Source organism: Diabrotica undecimpunctata, chromosome 8, assembly GCF_040954645.1.
Source record: "Diabrotica undecimpunctata isolate CICGRU chromosome 8, icDiaUnde3, whole genome shotgun sequence".
Taxonomy (NCBI): Eukaryota; Metazoa; Arthropoda; class Insecta; order Coleoptera; family Chrysomelidae; genus Diabrotica; species Diabrotica undecimpunctata.
In genome coordinates, this window is record NC_092810.1 from 134,563,777 (window position 1) to 134,585,765 (window position 21,989).

Here is a 21,989-nt window from a genome sequence, read left to right on the forward strand (position 1 = left end):
GTGTGGCATATGTTATGTCTGTTGGGCCGATGTTATTCCTGTCTATCTTTACTTTATGTGTGCTGCTTTTTCTATTTGACATAGGTTTCACCTTTACGTATATAGGTTTGTCCACTCATTACGTTTTCTGTCTTCCAACCCTCGATCTTATCATTATTCATGTTTGGCATCCGTATGTCATCACTAGTAAGACGCATTGGTCGAAGAGTCTTGTTACCAAAAAAAAAAAAACAAAACGTTTTTAATTATTAACTATAAATAAAAAATTAGAAAATGTTACATTTTGAATTGACTTAACTTATTAATTTTTTTAATTAGAACTAAAATTAAATGAGCTATTAGTTAACGATTTACTGGAGCTAAGAAAAGCTAACAAATAATTTAAAGAAAACTCTTTCTTCACAGTGCCCACACCTTCACATAATCAACTTTTAAATGAGAGTCACTGGTTTCCATTTTCCAAGTTGGTAACCAATCATTTCGTGCATTCCAAAATGTAGTTGGAGCATATGGTGATAAATTATTCCAAGGTTTTCTTCCCGGTATATTGATAGCGTTGTCGGGAAAATAACTTAGACCACCCACAGCCAAATTGATCAAAAAGTGAAATTCTTGATCATAAGGAGCCATTTTAGTACCATTTATCCAAGGATTTTTAAGACCTGTTGAATTTAATGCTCCCAATTGCCAAAATCCTCCTGAAGACGGAATAACTGCATTGACTTCATTATCGTCAACTAAAATTAACAAAATAACTTTAAATAAACAAATATTTTAAGTAAATATTGTAAATATCTAAATATTAAAGGTCAAAGGCCAATGAAAAGTAATAAAGAACACTGACATCTTTACAACCAGAAGTTACAAATACTATTGTTGGAGAGGATAAATTAATTACCAAACTTTCCACATTTTGGACAGGCTTAGTCGAACACCTGATTGCTACAAAATATTTTAGAACCACTGAAGCAATAAAACATTTTTTTTTTCAATTTATCGATAGCAAACTTAAGGGCTGATTCAATACATTGACAATTATCGCAATTCTGATGGTGATAAAAATTGTTATACAAATATCATTAGCTTTATTTACAGTGCTTAGGGGGAGTAACAAAAGGTACATGGAATTCAGCAGAACAAAACTGGTATACGATTTAACACACAACACCGGTTCTATACGTTAACGCATTTAATTTACGCACTTTTTACTGAAGCGCCAAAACACCGAGGTGTTCACTTGCATGGCGTCAAATTCACAATGTTGTCTATAACACGCAACGGGGAGTGAAAATAAAGCTGGAACCGGTCATAGCGAGAGCTGAGCACGTGAAAAACACGTCAACAAGTAGAAGACAAAAAAATATCCTCAAAAATAGGCCGTCTTGAGAGCCACTACCTAAGCGCTCTGCTCTTTTAAGATAGAGTACACTCGCTTTGCCTGGTCCTAATCAACCAACGCTATAGAAGTGAATGGGATCCTGAACGAAACATGCAAAATAATAAACTTTATAAAGTAAACTCCAATGGAAACTCTATAGAGCCGTTGATTTTGCTAGTCGCAATTGCCGCAGAAAAACAGACGAATTCATAAAATGAGCCAGACTATTGATGATCACCATTCTTTTTTCGAAGCCGTGTGCATGTCTAAAAGTCTAATATTTCACAGCAGATTCCTGGATGTAGTCTTGCACGGCACACCAGCTAATTACCTACTTGTCGAGGAGATGCCCAGTGGCGCAAACTCTAAGGGGTTGGAACTGAATTGAATAAGAACTGGCGTAGCAGCAGTGAAAACAAACCACATAAAGAGGGGTTCTAGATACGAAACAGATAATAAATGCCAATGTGGTGTCATTTAGAATATGTGCTATTTACTGATCTGTCCAGTACCTGCCCTTGTCCTTCCAAGGCAAAAAAGTTAAGTAAGTATGGTAATTAAGTAGTGAAAAAATAAGAAAAAAAGATCAGTATTTCAATGTAAAGATCAATCTACACATAAGTGAAATATGTAATTGATAAATGTTAACTAGTATAAAAAATTTCTAAATGAAGCTAATAACTTACTTGAAAATTTAATGTAATCTGGAGTCCATTCTAACTGATACTTGTGAAATTTTTGATCATATCCCACATCCAAAAATGAATCGAAATGAGTTTTATAGAATTGGTTGTAATCTGGGTTTGGACCCCAATTTAGAGTGCATCCAACGGTTTGCACACCAATTTTATGACCGCTGTCTGATATCAGCTGTCGATTCCCTCTACTTTCCATCATATCGATTTCTCCAGATGTCGGCCAGCCACCATATTTCCAATCGGTTGGTAGCAACCAAATAGCTAAAAATATGCTTCTTAAATTTAAACGTGAAGAGTAAATATTATTTAGTTATTTTAAGTTTTTTTTTATTACTATACACTAGAAATAAACAACTGAAAAATTCGAAATTTTTATTTTACATTTCATTCTTCAGATTAAAAAGCTTTTGGAACAGACGCTTTATGGAAGTCATAAAAACCGTAAGTGACAGTACTAGAATCTATAAAACTAGATATTAAGCTGGATATTAAATATCTAGAAAAGATCGGACAAAATGGCTACTCTCCAAGATACTGCAGCGATCACTAAAAAATTTCAACCGCAATATATTTTGTTCTGTGTTTTGTATATTGTAAATGTTTCATATGAAATTGGCGAAATCATAGCAAAATATGACGTTTATTTTCAAAATAACGAAGACCATACAAGAAAATCTAAGATTGGCCAAATAATGAAGAGAAGCTTGGTCAGGTTAGGTTGTTACATTAGATGGCCACTCGAGAGATTTAACGCACTCCCTGTAATTGTATGTAGTTTAGTATATAATATATCAGCAAAAAAACTGTGTCCTTTACCATTATGAAAAATCAGCCCATGAGCCAGAACATACCACCACTTAAAAGAACCACCGAACTTTATTCGAAGACACACATAATATGCCTAATAGTCTAGTCGTCAAAAACTTGACTTTTAAAAATCATGGGAACAAACTGAATTTTAATGAGAAATTCAATTTTGGAACCCCAAAAAGATGCAAAAAAGTTAACCGCTAATTAAGCGCTGGAAAACCAGCACAGAAGTATTGTTTACCGAACTCAACGTTCTCAAAAAGTTAACGTCTGGACTGGCATTTTAGGAGACCACACAATAGGTTTATTTTTTATTGAGGTTAACTTGAATAGTAGAGTATATCTCGATTTGTTACAGAATCATGTTCCCGATATTCTTAATCTTCCTGATCTAAATCTGGAGAATGTTTGGTTCCATCAAGACGGTTGTTCAGTTCATAACGCTCGATCAATTAGGGAGTATTTAAACAATACTTTCTCGAATCGAGTTATAAGTGGAACAAGCGATATTAAGTGGCCTGCGCGATCTCCAGATCTTACACCCATGGACTTATTTTTTTGGGAACATTTAAAAAGCATCATCTACGATCATCCTGAGGCTAGAGCCCTCTGCTATCCGTCCGCAGAAGTTTTTATGACAGGTTGGGATAATGTTCAGTCGTAAAAGATCAAATATTTGAATCATATATGTAGGGCATAAAGAATTATTTCTTTTTTTTATTAGAAATTATTATTTTTTTAAATTAAATAGAATTATTTTTTATTTTCAATAAGGGTATATTTTTTTTTTATCTTTTTAAAGAAATGTGCTTTTATTTTTAATTCGACTACAAAAAATTGTTCACATTATTAAAAACCGATACAAATCATCGCCTTATAAAGGTCAGTGTATTTGTATAGAGTTTATGTACTCTGAAGCTGCGGCCACAACGGCGCACCGCACATCACATAGTACAACGCACAGCACCATACCTCGCACCTAGCTTAGCCTTTGCTTTGCACATTAGTGGCCGTATTGACGCACCGTGCACCGCACATTTATTTGGTAATGATAATGAAAATATACAGGTTTCCCCTGGAAAGCTCAATAATGAAGCAAAATGGATACGAGAAAACTTTAAAACTTATTTCTGTAGTCATTAAAATACAATTTATTATATATTTTTATTGTTTTATTTAAATGTTGTTTCACATTCATCTGCCACTTCTTTCCACAGTTTTGATAAAACCAAACTATTGTGGTGGCTTTTGCTTTTTTGTTCCAAATTGGTTCACACCAAACACACAACTAATAATTAATTTGTCTTTATCCATCCCTAGAATAATCACTGTGCGAAGTGCGAAGATCAGAAAATACTAAGCTCAATTTACGTAGGCGAGGCGTTGGTACCCAGCCATGTGCGAAAGAAGGAGCGGTGCGTCGTTGTGGCCACGCGCATTTACGGCAATGCTTGTATTTACTTTGCTTCAGCGAGGCTATGGTCAAGGCTAGGTTCGGTGCGATGTGCTGTGCGCCGTTGTAGCCGCTACTTAAGAAATGAACCGGTTATATATAACGAAAACTAACATCGAAGGAGGGAGATGTACATCCCATGCTTTGTTAGTTATTACTAAATGATTTTCTGTCATGGTGTCGGAGGGATTCGGAGAATTACAATTACCTTGTACGAGGCAATATTGCCTATTTTAGCGCTTTATGTAGTGGGCAATATCTAATCCAAAACTTAACGTACTTTATATATAATATTTAAATATATTTATATATTTAAAGTTGCAAATTAAAAACAGTAGCATCATTAATAGACTGTTTGTCAAAACATCCTTGTTAAATCCTTTTCCATTTGGTCTAGAATCATCTTACATTACATCTTCTTCTTCTACGGCACTACAGCCCAAATTGAGTCTTGGCCTTCTTTATTTTTTGCCTTTGCCTATACTTGTCTGTGGCTGATCTTCTCCATACACGGACTCCTAAAAGGGCTTATGCGTCGCTGTTTAGTGTATCTTCCCAGCGCTTTTTTGGCTTTCCAACCGGTCTCTTTCCCTGCATTCTAGTATTCAGTGCTCTTTTAGGTAGCCTATCCTCTCCCATTCTTATCACATGTCCGGCCCATTGCAATCTTTGTATTCTAATGAAATCTAACAGTGGTGCTTCCTTATAAAGTTTATAAAGCTCGGTATTGTATCGACTTCTGAAGATTCCGTTTTCCCTCACAGGTCCTAGTATTCTCCTCAGTACTTTTCTTTCGAATATGTCGAGTTTGCTTTTGGATGTTTCTTTCAGGACCCATGCTTCACTGCCATAGCATGCTATTGGCCGAATTAAGGTTTTATAGATTCTCATCTTTGTATTTTGTTGGACATTTTTAGACCGACATATATAGGAGAGGGCAAAACAAGCTCTGCTTGCTTGCGTTATTCTCTTCCATATTTCTCCATCTTCTGATCCGCTGGCATATATTTCTACTCCCAAGTATGTAAACTTTCCAACTGTTTCAATGTCATCTTCATGTATAATGTTTTGTGGGACTATATTTCTTTTCGTCTGTATATTTTTGTTTTTTCTGTGGAAATTTCCAGACCTAGTCTTTTTGTTGCGTTTTTAACTCTGCGTATTTTTCCTGTGCTTCTGTTGATGTTCTACTCATAATATTAATATCATCGGCATAAGCGGCCAGTTGAACCGTTCGGTTGGTTAGTAGGTTTCCTCGTCCAGTTTGCATTTGCCTAACCGCGTACTCCAGTGCCAGGTTAGACAAAGTTTACATTACATACCTAAATCAATCAATCAAATCAATTTAAGAAAATGAAACTAAGTACATACCTGGCCATAACCAATCACCTGCTGGATTCTTGGCACGAACTTCAACTTTTCCGTATTTGAACGAAAAGGAATACGCTGTACGAATTCGAGCACTCTTTATGGGGTTTAATATCTGCGTTTTCGTTCCAACTCTAAGACATCCAAACCACGCACTATTTGTACATCTGAAAAATATTTTATTTTAAATAATTAAATATTGCACTGAAATAAAATTATATTATAACGTTAAAATAGATGTCTTTTTGGTATCTAAAATTGTGTCTAAAATTTTATTTGTAACAGCCAAAATTTTTTCACATTTAACACGTACTAAGATGTCAATAAAAATAAAGTTAATTCAGTTAAATATTAGTCTTTTAGTGTTCGTTTTTTATTTATATTATTCATATTGACACCTAAACGAAATGCTTAAGTAGGTGGAGGAAAGTTCACTGAGAATTTGCGTTTTTTCTTTGAGAAAATACCGTATAATAGCTTTCTCAAAATTATATCGTTCGAAGTGCAAAAAACCGGAATATTTGAAGAACAACAGAGCTTTCGACGAAATAGCTCAATGGTTGATGCGATATTCATTACCCACCAGATAGTAAAGTTGTCAGAGATTTGGTTTCTAAAAATCATACAAATATGCTCAATTTTGCTGAGAATGTCAATTTTGGGACTCAAAAAAAAACAGGTTACCACTTTTACCCGAAGGCTTCCTCTCAAACCCCTCCCCCTCAGCCGTGGGGGAAAAACGTCAAAATCGATTTACCAAGAAACTGTACGCTGTAGAAAAAATGTTTTAAATAAAAAATATTTTTTGATAAGATTGTTCCATAGACAAAAATCAAAATACGTTTTAAAGGTGAGAAGTGCAGATTTCTTATAAATTTACCACAATAGACAAAAGTCAGTTTCCGTAAGATGTTAAGTAAATAAACGTTAACCGACTTTTACCATTTTTTACGATTCAATAATATTTATCAGTTTCATTTGTAAGCAGTTTTAAACGTTTTTTAGATCGTTTGTAATGTGTAAGTTTAAATTTAGCGTTTTTTAAACATACTTTAAATGCCTCACATTTGTTGCTAAAACTCAAAACCGAAATTTTAGGCTACATGTTTTGAAGATTGGCATCTAGTCATGAAAATTTCATTACTAGATCGGTGATCGGTCATTAAATTTATTTAACACCTTTATAGAAGCTGACTTTATTTGTGGCAAAATTAAAAAAATTGCATACTAAAACTGCTGTCTTCACCTTTAAAACGGATTTTGATTTATGTCGATAGGACCCTCTGATCGAAAGATATCAAATTTTTATAGTCGAGCTGGTGAAATTTGATTTAAAATTGATTTCGCGCGCACCTGACATTGAAAATCAGCTGTCATTCCAAGCGTTGTTTCTAGGAGATAGGTTCATTCTACAGAAAAAGTGGTAATAAACATTTTTGATCAAAATTATCTCAGCTACAGTTTTTATTTAAAATAATTTCATCTACGGTGTACAGATTCTTGGTAAAACGATGTTTTCCGTTTTTTCTCCCTTATGGTATAGGATTTTAGGGTAAAGCCGGATAGTAAAAGTAATAAAATTTTGTGCATCTTTTTGGGATCTCAAAATTAACATTCTCAGCAAAATTGAGCTTGTTCGTATGATTTTTAAAAGTTCAGTGGCATTTTGTCTCTGACGAGTGGAGTAAGATAGTGGAATAGGCAATTGAATTTAACAAAACTGCATATTTATGCTTCGAGGGCCTTACGAAGGAGTTTGATAGATCCTTAGATAGATAGTTTGAAAGACCTACCCTTAGATGCCCTTAAACTATTTAAATCTGGAAATATAGATCCTGGGATTCGAGCTATCATCAAAGAAATGAACATCAACAACAGTACCTGAGTAAGGAAAAGAAGAGACAAAAATGAGAAAATGGAAAAAAGAACAAGAGCAAGAGTGCAAGAGCAAGAGTGGAAAACTGGCTAAGAAAATATCTATACAGATAAGGCTAAGACAAAATCCTCAGACCAATTCTCTTCAAGTTAGTGATTGATGAAATCATAAAAGAAGTTAAAATAGCAGAAAAAGAGGCTGATGGCGTATTAAATCAAATCTTAAGAAATCTTAAATCAAAGCACAGACTAACAAATCAGCAATGATATCTGAATACCTACGTATTCAGACATTACGTGAAGAAACAAGCGGATGAGTATTTCTATAAGATTTAAACTGAGAACATATTAAGAACTGCGCAAGACCTATGCAATCGAGACCAGAGCAAAAACAGCTGCAACCATGTTCTTAGTCATTATCGTTGTTTCTGGTACGTATAATAATAGTGGTCTAATTATTGTATTATAAATGTTCATCTTGGTTTAATTAGTCAGTATTTTGCTTTTAAAATAAGTAGTCCAGAGCGAAAAGAGCTGCAACCATCTTTTGTAGTCATTGTCGTTGTTTCTGCTAGGTATAATAATAGTGATCTTATTATTGCGGTATAAATGTTGCGTTATTAATGTTGCGTTATAAATGTTCATCTTATTTTTATTAGTCAGTACTTTGCTTTCAAACTGAAGTAACCTTCAAATAAGCTTTATCCGCGGCAAATATTTTTTCTTTTATTTCTGAAATTCTTATTCTCTATTACTCAAATTCTGAACACCCTATTTCGATTTTGTCTTTTATTAGTTTTTTTCTTAATCGTAATATTTTTGTTCTTTCTTTATTTAATCTGAGTCCCACTCTCTCCCCTTTCCCTTTTATTTCTTCCAGCATTCCATTTTTTATTTGAGATGTGTCAATCCCGAGAATTATTGTGGGCGCCCTCTAGGAAACAAGCTATTCATAGAAACTAAAAAATTTTTTGTTTAATTCACAGATAAAATAATATTTAAAAATCATGTTTGATTCTAATATTTTATGTTCGTATCTAATAAAGGAGCTAAGAAATTGTTTTTAAAATATGCACTTTAGGCTTCTAACCTGTTATTTTAATGGGAATAAGCCACAATTGAAGTTTAAAATAAGTTTATTGACGTTTCAATTTCCACTTCGGAAATCGTTCTCAACATACAAAACATTAATAAATTAAACAAATTTTATTTTTTGTTACTTCGTAAAAAATTTTTTTAATAATTTAATTTTATCTGACTCATTTATATTGTTAATTCAGACATATATTATACATTTTAAAGTAAAACGACTTTAAAATGATATTGCCAATATTGCTGAGTTGTGTTCCTGCAACAACTTTATTGTAACATACTTCATTCGATTATATGAAATCAACTTTAACTTGAGAATATCCAGAAAACATTTAAACTTCAATTGTGGCTTACTTCCATTAAAATAGTAATTAATTTAACATGACACAAGAAAATAGCTTCAGAACTGTACTTTTTATCCAGTACTAGTAGTAGTAATACCATATACATATATATATATATATATATATATATATATATATATATATATATATATATATATATATATATATTATTGTGATATTTAAAGTCTTGGTGCGCCAAGCAATAATTAGCTAATTAATTTTTTTGATTAATTAAAATTATTTAAATGATATGATTATGACTCTATCCCAATTTTTAATTCTTTTATCTCATGGTTAAATTCGTGCTTCAATATCTATGCTATTACATGTGAAAGGTAAGGTCCAAAGAATACCGGAATAATAAAAAACACATATGATCTAACACTATATATTGAAATAAAAATAATGAAATAATTCACACTCAAAAGTTTTCAATAAACAAATCTCATATAATGATTCTCACAATTTTGTTCTACGTACGTGAACAATCAAAATTAATGGTACAAACAATATTAATTGAAATCTCAAAATCCCAAACTATTCTAACTCTCCTAATCAAAATATTTATATCCTTTCTAAATTAAGTGTAAAAATTGTGTTATCAATAAAAGAAAAAACTGCAGAAAACAAAAATATCTCTCTCTGATGATGAGTGGTCCAAATCCTTGTTCCTTGTAGACTATATTATCTCCTCTCAACCGCTCCCTATGTAATCAGCAATCTTACAACAGATTATTGCAAGTATATCGTCCTTAATGATCTCCTTCAAAAGCACAAATCATTCAAATTATGATAGCCTTTCTCTTCTCGATAAACTGAATCTCTCGTTGGCCCGAGTGAAAAATGACTCTTGGAATATCTTCTCTTTACGATAAACTGAATCTCTCGTTGGCCTGAACAGTGACTCTTGGAATATAAGTAGAAAAATATGACTTACAATATTTTGCTGCTTCAGCCTCTGTCAGATACACTAACTCCACAAAAACTCACTAACATTCAACACTACTGCTTGCTACTTCTCGGGAACCGCCAGAGAACAATCACTGTTCGTCTTACAGACTTGGAAAACCAACTGATTATCTTTTCTCTCTCCTAAATCTAGCTAAACTTTCATTCCTACATACCTATCCCACCTTTTTCAATCTCCGCCAATCAAAACTCGTCACAATTCCCCATTTTTTCATTTCGATAACAAACAAATTTTTACCTATAATTATAAAATTTCCTAAAACTTATTTACAAATAATATTTTTCTATAATTCTTAAAAACTAACAAAAACCTCTTTCTAAAATCTCTTCTATTGTCTCTAATCACTGCATTAATGTATTTGGAAAACCAGGTTCAATTGTCTTTGGATTTCACTTAAAATTATGCGGGTCACTCAAGTATAACAAAGAAATAATTTATGCATAGCTTACATTTTGTTTAATACAGGTAATCCAAGAATTTAAAAACTTTCCTTCTTCGAAAGGTTTGTTGGTTATTATCCTACTTATCTGAATTATTTTAATGTTTCTGAACTTTGAAATATTTTAATCAACCCAATATTTTTCTCGATTTTACATATCATAACAATATATATATATATATATATATATATATATATATATATATATATATATATATATATATATTTCATTTTATAACAAAATATTATATACTCACTCTTTGCCTAGATCGATAGTACCATTATACAGAAAATCTTTGCCATATTCATCAGCCACAAGGGTCGGTCTGATATGAAGCGTTCCATTTTCCACGTAACTGTTGTTTCTGTTGTTGGTATACCATTGGAATTCCCAATTCTAAAGAGTTTAAATACGTTTAATATCATATTATAAATAACAACAATCTTATTTATATTTAGCGGTTTGTGATTTCAAATTAATTTATTGTAGATAAAACCCCAATCAAGTTAAGTTCAACGGAAACTGAAGTTAATAGTTCGCATAAACTTTTGAAAACTAGAAGATTGCGATTCGAGAAATAATTGGATGTAGTTCTGCATAAAGGAACCAACCCACATTTTGGCAGTTTTGAGATAATTAAGCTTTCGATTATAAAAATTAGTATTCTATAAAATGCAAAACAGAACCAACCCATTTATGTTCATAGTCACGTCATCTGTGGAATAGTACCCTTATGTATACTCTAAAACGCGGTTACAGAATTCTGAATACAGGAACCAAACGGGTTGGTTTCTTTATACAAATTTCATACCTAGTTATTCTATTGTTGGTTCCGGTTGTGTTTGTATAAACCGTTATCTTTCAGTTTTAGGTGTTAACGAGTGATATAATTATGTCTGTGTCCAGAGGACAATAGATGGTGTAGCTAGCACAAAAATACAACAAAGATGAGATATGTACTATGTATCAAATGCATATGATCTTAGCCGAAAACATTAAAGATCTTCAGAGACTGGTGACCAGAATAGCAGAGTATGGAAAAGAGTATGGTCTAACAATGAATGTCAATAAGACGAAATTTATGAGAATATCGAAAACTCAAAGAAATAACGAGAATCTTCTAATAAACGAAACCAACGTCGAACAAGTGGACAAATATGCATACCTGGGAACAATGATTAACTCCACAAATGATTACAATCAGGAGATAAAAATAAGAATAGAAAGAGCTAGAGCAAATTTCAAAAATGAGAAGAGTTCTATGTACCAGGGATTTAAAACTTGAACTAAGAGTTAGGTTGGCGAGGTGCTATGTTTTTTCGACTTTATTTATGGAATGGAATCTTGGACCTTGAATGCGACATCAATGAAAAAACTGGAATCATTTGAGCTGTGGGTGTACAAAAGAATTCTGAAAATATTATGGACAGAACACGTCACAAACAAAGAGGTTCTGGGAAGGATGAACAAAGAAATGGAAATTTTAAATTCAATAAAAACAAGAAAATTAGAATATCTCGGATATATTACACGTGGAGAGAAATACACCTTGCTCCAACTGATTATGCAGGGAAAGATCCAAGGAAAAAGAAGCATAGGGAGGCCTAGAATGTCATGGCTGCGCAACCTGAGAGAGTGGTACGGATGTACATCAAATGAACTTTTCAGAGCAGCCGTCTCAAAAGTCCGAATAGCTATGATGATTGCCGACCTCCGCCACGGAGATGGCACTTAAAGAAGAAGAAGATCAAATGCATGCAAAAATTAGTTTGTTTAGATTTAGTAAAAATATTTGAGACCTAGCCTCAATACTTTTTATAAAACTGCTACTGACGGTGATAATCTGTTACAAGATTTCGGTGATTTTTCAGAAGACACCAATAATAGCATTGCTGATGCGAATTATGTACCCTCCTCACCAGATACGGAATATGAAAATGCCCCCTTGGGAGATGTAGTTAACAATTAAACTACTTCTACAGTCAGGCTGCCAAAGGGTCGAAAACGTAAATATAACAATCAAACACGTGATAGCAGAAAAAAGTTTAAGAACGCGGACAAACCTTACTTAAATTATAGAGGAATCCATGTTAACTCCAAAGAATTTGAAAACTATGTGTGCAAGTGTAAAAATAGGTGCAGTGAGATAATGTCCGTGGAAAAACGAGAAAAATTGTTTAAGAAAAACTGAGAATTAGGATCATATGACATATGATGGTCAAACAGCTTATTTAGGTACACTAATCAACGAGGAACCAGTCAAGCGTTATTCTGTTAGTGGAGATAGTTCTGGTGATCGGACGAAACAATTTACTCGAGTATATAAAATAAGTAGTATTAAGGTTTGCCGGTACATGTTTGTTAAAACGCTCCAAATATCAACAAAACGTGTTAACTTTGATTAAATGAAATACAGATATCGAGCACAGTTTATTAATTAAATCTTGCCCAAGTACTTTCGCTTCCTAAAGCATCTTCAGGGGCATTTCGCCAATTTTGGCTTATCCAACAATCATAGAATGTCATAAACATAAAATTGTACATTACATTACACTACACGAGGACAAACAGTTTAAAATGTGTAGTGTAGTGTAATGTACAATTTTATGTTTATGACATTCTATGATTGTTCGATAGGCCAAAATTGGCGAAATGTCCCTGAAGATGCTTTAGGAAGCGAAAGTACTTAGGCAAGATTTAATTAATAAACTGTGCTCGATATCTACCATTCATTTGATCAAAGTTCATTTATTCGAGCATTCAACCTTATATCAAAACGTGTTAATACTGCTCTCGTGAAGATTAAGTCGGCCAGTATAATTGATAAGAGGGGAGCTTATAGTGGTTTTCAATAAACTTGAAACTCAATAAACTTGAAACGGGAAGAAATGCCTGATTCTGAGTATTTAGATGGCCACCTAACTATTGAGAAAATGCCATTCTTTGTATTCAGAAGAAGTGGAAAATCCAGTCAGCTATCAAAAGTATAAAAAAATGTTTTATTCAAATTTGAATCTACGACGTAAGCCGTTAAAAAAAGACACCTGTAATCTATGTGACAAACTAAATGTAAACTGCTGTTTTACTGCTGTAAAATGTGTTAAAAGTAACGATGACAAAGAAAAGTTTTTGCAGGAGCCTAAAATACATTTAACTAATCAAAAAGAAGCAAGAAACATAATGAACAAAGACATTTAACAGGCAACAATAGATGACAGCTTAGAAGTCCTTACGTTCGACATGGAAAAAACATTACCGTTGCCAAAAATTCCGACAAATATAGTCTTCTATAAAAGACAAATATGGTTTTATAATACCGGTATCCATTCATGCAAATTCAATAAAGGATTTAGTTATACATGCTTAGAAGGTAAGGCTGGTAGGGGAGCTAAGGAGGTAGGCTCTTGGTTGCTCAAGCATACTGCCCTACATGTTATTGAATCCACGAAACATCTTATACTTTGGTCAGATTCTTGTGGTGGCCAAAACCGAAATATAAAAATTGTACTTATGTTAAAGGCTGCATTGAACATTTTGAACAACGAAAAGAGCCCAAAAATGTAATAATATACAGGGTGTTCCAGTAAAAAAAAATAAGTTTGTTCCACCCTCTCAATATGAATCTCCTTATATATTATTTGAAAATATTTTTAGCGTATGGTCCTATCTATGCTCCAATTTTTACCTAAATAATTTTCTTCGTGTCTCCTACGATAAATGAGTAATTGGACTTCTTCGTACTAATACCGCACTCTGTATATATGTATAATATTAATAATTAAAATTTAAAAACAAATGTTTTACTTACGCCTCCACCACCAAGCGTCTGCTCATGGTTCCACTTCCTCAAATCTAAATCATCAAAATTGTCTTGAAATATTATCTTCCCAGAGCATACTTCTTTCGGTGCATGAGTACCACTAACAGTTGTAACTGATTTTTTACATGTAAGCACAGTTTTTAATAAAAATATTACTGTAAATACAAGTAAAACTCTTCTATCCATTGTAAGAACTTATTGCGATTGATGATTCTTGCTTTAAAAATTTTAATAATCAATTAAATGCGATTAAAAATAAATTAAAATTGTTGCCTCAAAATATCAATTTAAAGTAATAAATCTTTCCGAAAGTAATAACAACATTAAGTATATCTTAATATTGGTTATTTTTATTATAACGTTTACGATAAGGGTGATTAAAGTTGAAAATAATATTTTCGACATAATATTGATGTGAATATATCGTCGGCTGTATGCAATAGTGGCACAATACAAAATCTGGTAATTTTTCAAAACATGGGTATAAGTTTGTGTGCCAATAATTTTGTCTTATTTGTTTTACTACATGGATTGGGATTTTTGAACAAAAATAAATTTTGGTTTATTTGGGAAAACGTTAGGTAGCCTTTAATGACTTGTAACATAGACTTTTAAATTCAACCCTTATTTTGAGTTTTGCTATTATTGCATATCAACATTTTGTCTATCAAGACTAATTAAGGCAAAGACAGGACTGGATTTTTTTTGTATTCCTATTAACTGAAATAAAGTTTTAATAAAGAATACTACAAGTTACTTGAATAAGATAATGTGTTTATTAATAACTATAAGAAGAGCGAAAAATATATATTAATAATAATAGGAAAAGTTGTGATTAACCATGCTTTAAATGTCGGTAGAAATTAGCTGAATTGGTGGAACACTCGGGTCTTCACAAAGGCTAGTAAGGTCTTTTTTTCTTCTTTTCATTTCATGGCAGGCTGTCAGTGCAAGCCTTTTCTAGTTCTATAATATCCATGCTTTCTAAACGTTTTCTTGTTGGTATCAACTGATCTGTACTTCTCTTGTGCCAATGAAGTTTTAAAATAGTAGTGTAGTACTACTAGTAGTGAACTAGTGAGTGAACTAGAAGTGACTAGTGAGTGTAGTAGTGTCTGGGGGCTCGGGAGACTGAGACCTCAGAAGCCCTGAAGAAGACATCAGAGAGGATGTCGAAAGCTCGGCAAAATGGATATCGACGCGGTTCAACCCGGAAGACTGGTGATTTTAATATTAATTTTTATAATAGTATTAATCTTAGCTCTAAGTTTAATATATATATATATATATATATATATATATATATATATATATATATATATATATATATATATATATATATTCTCAGTTATAGATACAATAACTTTTTTTTCTTTTTCGAATGAAGGTATCTGCAGCAAACATTTTTAGAGAACAAGGCTTAACTATCCAATTAGTATCATTTCTTATTAAACCGTAGCATTTTATAGTGTAGCTCTTAGCTATATTTCTTTTATATACAAGCAAACTTAATTTGTGTTTTCATTTACTGCTACATATTTACTCTCTCAAATCAACAATTTCTTCTTCTTGTTTCCTTCTTAAGATTCTCTAAAATATCGATACCCTGCTTATTCATTCTTCTTCTTCTTTTCGTGTTTCAAGTTTTTATCAATACTTTCTTTTTCTGCCATTCCTACTAGTTATCCTTCTTCTTATTCTCATTTACAATTATTCTTCTTTTTTTTTAATTTTTTCTCATGTTGACGTTTCAATCAACCAATTGAACGTGACACCAAGCTCCGCTTGGTACTTGTCCCCCGTACTATATTATTCCAAAGCGACGTCACTAAATTATAAATACACACAACGCAAAAGTCTAGGGATATTTTTATAAATAGACGTATTTTGTTTATCTGTTATCAACTTAAAAAAAAGAAATACAAAATTTGTAGTTTAAATTGTTGTTTAATATGTCAAAAACCATAAATTGCAAAAAACAGAAAATTGGAGCAAAAAATAATATATTGCAAATCACCCATCTTTCACATACCACCATAAAATGTCAAAAATACGAAATATAAACTTAAAATAAAGTATGGCCACGACGTTAGTTTATCACAGCTCTACATCTACTGTTCATGCTCCGAATCACATTGTTAATGTCTGCTGGAAGTAGTTGTGTCCATTGTTCTCTCAGAAGCTCTTTTAATTGAAATTCATTGTAGATATTGCCTATATGTGGAGTAATTCTTCGTTGGAGCATGTCCCATACATGCTCAATGGGATTTAAGTCCGGTGATTGTGCTGGCCACGGCAATACATCAATACCCTCGTTATCCAACCAGTTTGTTTCAATATGCGCAACAAGTGGCCGAGCGTTACCATGCATAAAGTAAAAATTTTCTCCAACAGCAGCAGCAAACGGGCGCACAACAGGTTCAAGAATAGTGTCCAAATATTGCTGACTTGTGAGAAAGCCACGTGGGAACATGAGGTCAGTTCTTCCGTCAATCATGATTCCGCCCCATACCATTAATGTACTACCTCTGTATGTATACACTTCTTGAAGATGTCATAATCGTTCTCTATTTCCAAGTCATCTTCATACTCTTGTCCGACGAGAATCTGGATGAAATCCATATCTAGACTCGTCACTAAACAAAACTGTGGCCCAGTCATTGTCAGTCCAATTCTGAAACTCTTGAAATCAGGTTAATCTTGCAGCGCGATTGCCTCTAGATAGAGGTGGACATCTCAGTAGTCGCCGACTACGAAGATTGGTTTCATGGAGACGATTCCTCACAGTACTGCTGCTAATTGTTACATTATGTGTAAGATGTAATTTATTAACCAACTCGGTTGCTGTGATTTTTGGCTGCCTTCTGGCATTTATAATTAAATATCGGTCTTGAGCAACGGTTGTAGAGCGACCACGTCCTGGATGTTACTCGGTTGGACTCCCAGTGTCTATAAACCGACGTCACAAACGGCTTACGACGCTTTGGGAGACACCCAGCTGGTCAGTAACTTGAGTTTGTCGCATACCAGCTTGAGGGAGGCTCACGGCTCTATTCATCTCGTCCAACGTTAAATGTTGTCGTTGCATGGTAAAAAGACAATATCTTTAACTCACCTATTAAGCAAGAATGGTATAAAGTGACTAAAATTAAAAACAAACAAAACATAAAAATGTCGATTTTTTTGTCCCTTATAAAAAACATTCTAAAACACGTATTGCTATCAGTTTTACAATTTTTTGTTGATAGGAAGTGAGTGTCTGTATCAACAATTATAGTACAAGCAAATTTATATGGTCATGAAATTTCTGTCATTGGTATTGTCAAATTATTAAAATATCCTTAGACTTTTGCGTTGTGTGTATTTTTAGTAGCCGTTCCATCCTATATAAGCCGATACAAATTTTTATTCGCTCTCTTTTCTATCATATCTACTACAATCATTCTACAATGAAACTTAAGTCACACAAATTGGTTAGTGTCTTAGCCGTATACACGGTTAAGTATCTTTTTCTAGATTTAGACCTCTGTTTTTTACTTGTTTTCATTTGCATAGCAGATGAACTTTCTTTATTAAAATCAAGTTGTAAACATTTTATCTTTTATTTTTTTTATATGTACCTATATTACCTTATTTTCTTTAATATCTTATTAATAAAATCTTTTCCTATAAATTTATTTTTATTAATGCCACGCTATGATCAGAGATTTTGCTGAGATCGTTTTTGTCTGAGTACTCAGCTTTATTTCTGATCGGGTTTTTCTTTTGGGTGAAAACTAATCTTTGTATGAATTTTCTAGCCACTACCGTGGGGAGCAAGCAATAGCCAACCACACTACCTTGAGAAGCATACAACAGCTAATCACACTACCTTGGGGAAACAATCAGCAACCACCCATACTACCTTAAATCCACTGATGCGTCAGAATATAATTTGAAACTCATTTACCAACATGGGGACAAAAATGATTGCTATAATCTAGACCAACAACCCCACTCAGCCCAACCAACAACCACCGACAGCGGCTAAGTTCCACAAAGATCGTAACCCTTCCTGGAGAACTGAACGACTCCTTCAGAACGAACTAAAGCTGAGTACTTTTTTATACTTAAATTATTTTATACCGGCAACCGGCAGAATCTTTGAGTCTCAGTTTAAAAATTAAATTTTGTTTCGCATTCATAATAATTTGAATTCTGTTTATTATTATTTAATTAACCTTTACTATGACTTCATATGTTTTTTTTTTATTTCCTGCACCTTTCTGGGATTGGTGTGGGGAGAGAATAAACAGAAAACGAACACAGCTTTTAGCCAGTTTTTATGATTAAACTAAACTTTCATATAACATCTACGGTGTCCTCGACGCATCAAGGAATTTGGATATCGGTTAAAATACTTGGGAATTCCAAGGTTGGCCAAATCCAAATTTCTAATTGATTCGATGCAGGGAAATTCCACTTTCGCTAACGTAAAACAAAGGATTTGTTTTACATAAAAGCAGGTAGATTTTCTCTCATCGGTCAGTCGAGCTTGCCTCTTCTACTGTAGACCTAGTCGGTGCTATTATTGTTCCAACTAAGTTATTGTTTTATTTCTGATTTTCTGTATACCTTTTTATTTTAGCATTATTGTATATTCAGACCTTTTCAGGTTAGAATAATACATTGATCTATATTTGTTCATGTACTGATTGTTTGATATTTTATTTGATTATTTTGATTGTTTATTTTTCTTGTATTTTGTGTCTAAGTTGTTCCTCCGTAAGTTAAGAACACTTAGAAATATTTATCTTGCTTTTTCTATTTTATATTTTGATTTGTACTTTGTCTAAGTAGTTCTTTCCGGTAAGTCAAAGAACTCTTAGAAATATTTCTCTGAATATTTGACTTGTTATTTTAATTGTGCGTCTAAGCCATTCTTTTCCGGTAAGTCAAAAGAACACTTAGAAATATTTTCATAATCATTGTTGCATTATTATTTCCGATATTTTATTTAAGATATTTTCTTCCTTAAGTTAAGAAAATACTTAATACATTTGTCTCTTTCATTTTCTATTTTATGCTAAGTTGTTTCTTCCGTAAGTCAAGAAACACTTAGCAATATTTCCACATCTTTTCTGTATTTGATTTTTCGTATTTGTAAGTCGTTTCTCCCGTAAGTCAAGAAACACTTGTAAATATTTGTATTCTTATTTTTGCATTTTATTTTCTTTCTATTCTATATTACAAGTCGTTTCTTCCGTAAGTCAAGAAACACTTATAAATATTGCATATTTGATTCTCTTGTTGTTTTTCTGTTCTAAGTTGTTTCTTCCGTAAGTCAAGAAACACTTAGACATATTTTCACATATTGTTTTATATTTACTTATTTCATTTGTTTATATTCCTCTCTTAAGTTGTTTCTTCCGTAAGTCAAGAAACACTTAAGAACATTTCTGCATTCTTTTACCTTGTGTATTTTTACTCATATTTCTGCATTTTTCTATTCTTTGATCTTGTACATTTTTACTTTTCATTCTAAGTTGTTTCTTCCGTAAGTCAAGAAACACTTAGAAACATATTCTTTGCACTACATTTATCATACCATTTTATTTTATTGTTTACCAAGTTATTCCTTCCGTAAGTCAAGGAATACTTAGATTATTTTACCTGTTCTGTTTTCCATTTTTGATCTGTTATTTTGTAACTGTTCCTTGGAACCGTTACCTGTAACAGATACTTGTCGCTGTAACGGTTATTCTGTAACGGCAACAGTACTGACCCATTTCACTAGCGACAAACGAAGATGGTAAACACCCGTTCCAATTCCGGAGACAGGAAAAAGTCCGAAGAGCCGGCGATGGGTCCTACAGGCCCAAATGCCCCCTCTTGGCAACAACGGTGTACAATCACATCTTATTGTAAGTACAAATAATGTTACGAGGTCCTTTTAACATAATATGACTATCACCATGTTTTATTACACCCTGGTGATGGAAACGATTTAATAAAGTTTGCGAAAGCTTGGATGAAGTAAACAGTGTTTTCCTTCACTTACAGTTGCTGTTATTCCCAAAACTTCCATTTCGTTTCCTACGTTGTGCGCAAAGACCTCTCTTTTGGTTATTTTTTTGGACAGCTATGAGCTTTTATGAGGTCATTGGGACCAGAAATCAAAACAGAAATTTGATGCTTTCGATTCTGAAGGCTTTAACAATGGAAATTTCATAGTAATGGAAAAATCTCATGAGAATCGCAAAAAATACTTAAAATCGCGAAACGTTTATTTATTTTACACTTTTATAGAAACTGACTTTAATTGTGGAAAAATACAAATATTTCATAAGAAAGCTGCGCTTTTAACTATTAAAACCCTTTTTGATTTTTGTCGATAGGACAATCTGATCAAGAGATATCGAATTTTTACCGTCGAATTGATACACATTTCATTTAAAATTGTCAGGAAGTGACAATAAATTTAAAATGAAAAACATAATAATAACAACAGTCTTACTTACCAATTATAGAATTATTCTTACCGGAATCTTACATTTGTATCTTCTGGCACACATAATATTCTAGGTGTTTACATTTTTAGGTGTTTACAACACATATACGCAAATCATAAAAAGTCCAGATACGTATAAACATACTGCGATAACGGGAAATACATTACAGGCGTGTCAAATTAATGACGTCTACCATAAACCGTAGTCCTTTAAGGTGTACACGATATTTTGTTATTAAATCTACCTGATTGTTGTAAAAATATTTTATAATATATTAATATGGTAATAAACGATTTCGTCATTTGTTTTGCGAATAATTTTAGCGAAGGTTTTTTATATATTTTAAAATGTGCATTTATTAGTTAATAAATAATGTGCCTTGTAAAGTAGAAAATCAATACAACGACAGCGGAAGAGGGATGGCCAGAAACAAATGTAAATATAAATAACTAAACCAAAACTAAGAATAAAGAAATATCTGACCTGAAAAAGGGTAATCGAAAAGATCCTAACTGGTACAGAGGATTGTGTCCTACCTACATTCGGGAGATTTTTTGGGAAGATAATAAATGGAAAAATACAAGATGATGTAGGACATCTAATTAGCTAAGACCAAAGTGGATTTACGCCTAGTAGATCTTACACTGATGAATTTGTTTATACTCCAAAAATTAATAGAAAAAAGAATAGCGGTTGGTGCCGAAGTACATCTAGCCTTCATCGACCAAGAAAAGGATAACACTACTTAACCTAAAAATCGGAAATAGACTATCAGAGCGAATAAAAGTACCTAAAGGACTCAAATAAGTATGCAGTATGTCACCCTTACTGTTTAATTTATATATTGAGACAGTCCTCCAAAATTGGAAAAACCACTACCAGGGAATGGGAATCCCCATAGGAAATGACGTACTGTTCTCCCTGAACTTTGCGAATGACCAAATCATTCTCTCCCCCGTCAAGATTCTTATGTTCTAAAATTTAAGATAAAGCGTCTACACAGAGAATATGTAAAATGGAGGTTACAAGTCACCATAAAGAAAACAGAATATTTAGTTATCAATTCAGATGAAAGGTTGAAGTGTTAATAGACAAGGACGAAAAATTTAAATATTTAGGTGCACTCATTGATAAGAACGGCTTGGGAGAAACCGAAATTAAACACCGAATTAATCAGGGACGTAAAATTGTAGGATGTCTGAACTCCTTATGGTAGATTGTTGGCAGTTGAAATAGAATATTTGAGAAGA

General features: G+C 32.8%; 2 protein-coding genes across 2 annotated transcripts in view; one reads left to right on the forward strand and one right to left on the reverse strand.

Moving 5' to 3' along the window:
* The window catches only part of LOC140449131 (uncharacterized), a 153,988-nt gene that overhangs the window by 79,842 nt on the left and 52,157 nt on the right, over nucleotides 1-21,989 (forward strand). The gene's annotated exons all lie outside the window — the stretch shown is intronic.
* Nucleotides 239-20,851, reverse strand: LOC140448050 (beta-1,3-glucan-binding protein-like). The gene is made up of 6 exons (XM_072541098.1): nucleotides 20,749-20,851; nucleotides 14,237-14,465; nucleotides 10,685-10,824; nucleotides 5,711-5,874; nucleotides 2,065-2,337; nucleotides 239-737 (listed from the first exon to the last, which is right to left on the reverse strand). Exons 2-6 carry the CDS (start codon nucleotides 14,432-14,434, stop codon nucleotides 400-402), a joined length of 1,113 nt encoding a protein of 370 aa, XP_072397199.1. The 5' UTR covers nucleotides 14,435-14,465; nucleotides 20,749-20,851; the 3' UTR covers nucleotides 239-399.

Bases quoted from the DNA above. Each gene is read 5' to 3' on its own strand.
- LOC140448050 (XM_072541098.1), bottom strand. From the start codon at position 14,434: ATGGATAGAAGAGTTTTACTTGTATTTACAGTAATATTTTTATTAAAA. The intron at 10,825-14,236 runs GTAAGTAAAACA...TAAACTCTTTAG, and splicing joins AGACGCTTGGTGGTGGAGGC to AATTGGGAATTCCAATGGTA. The intron at 5,875-10,684 runs GTGAGTATATAA...AATATTTTTCAG, and splicing joins ACTATCGATCTAGGCAAAGA to ATGTACAAATAGTGCGTGGT.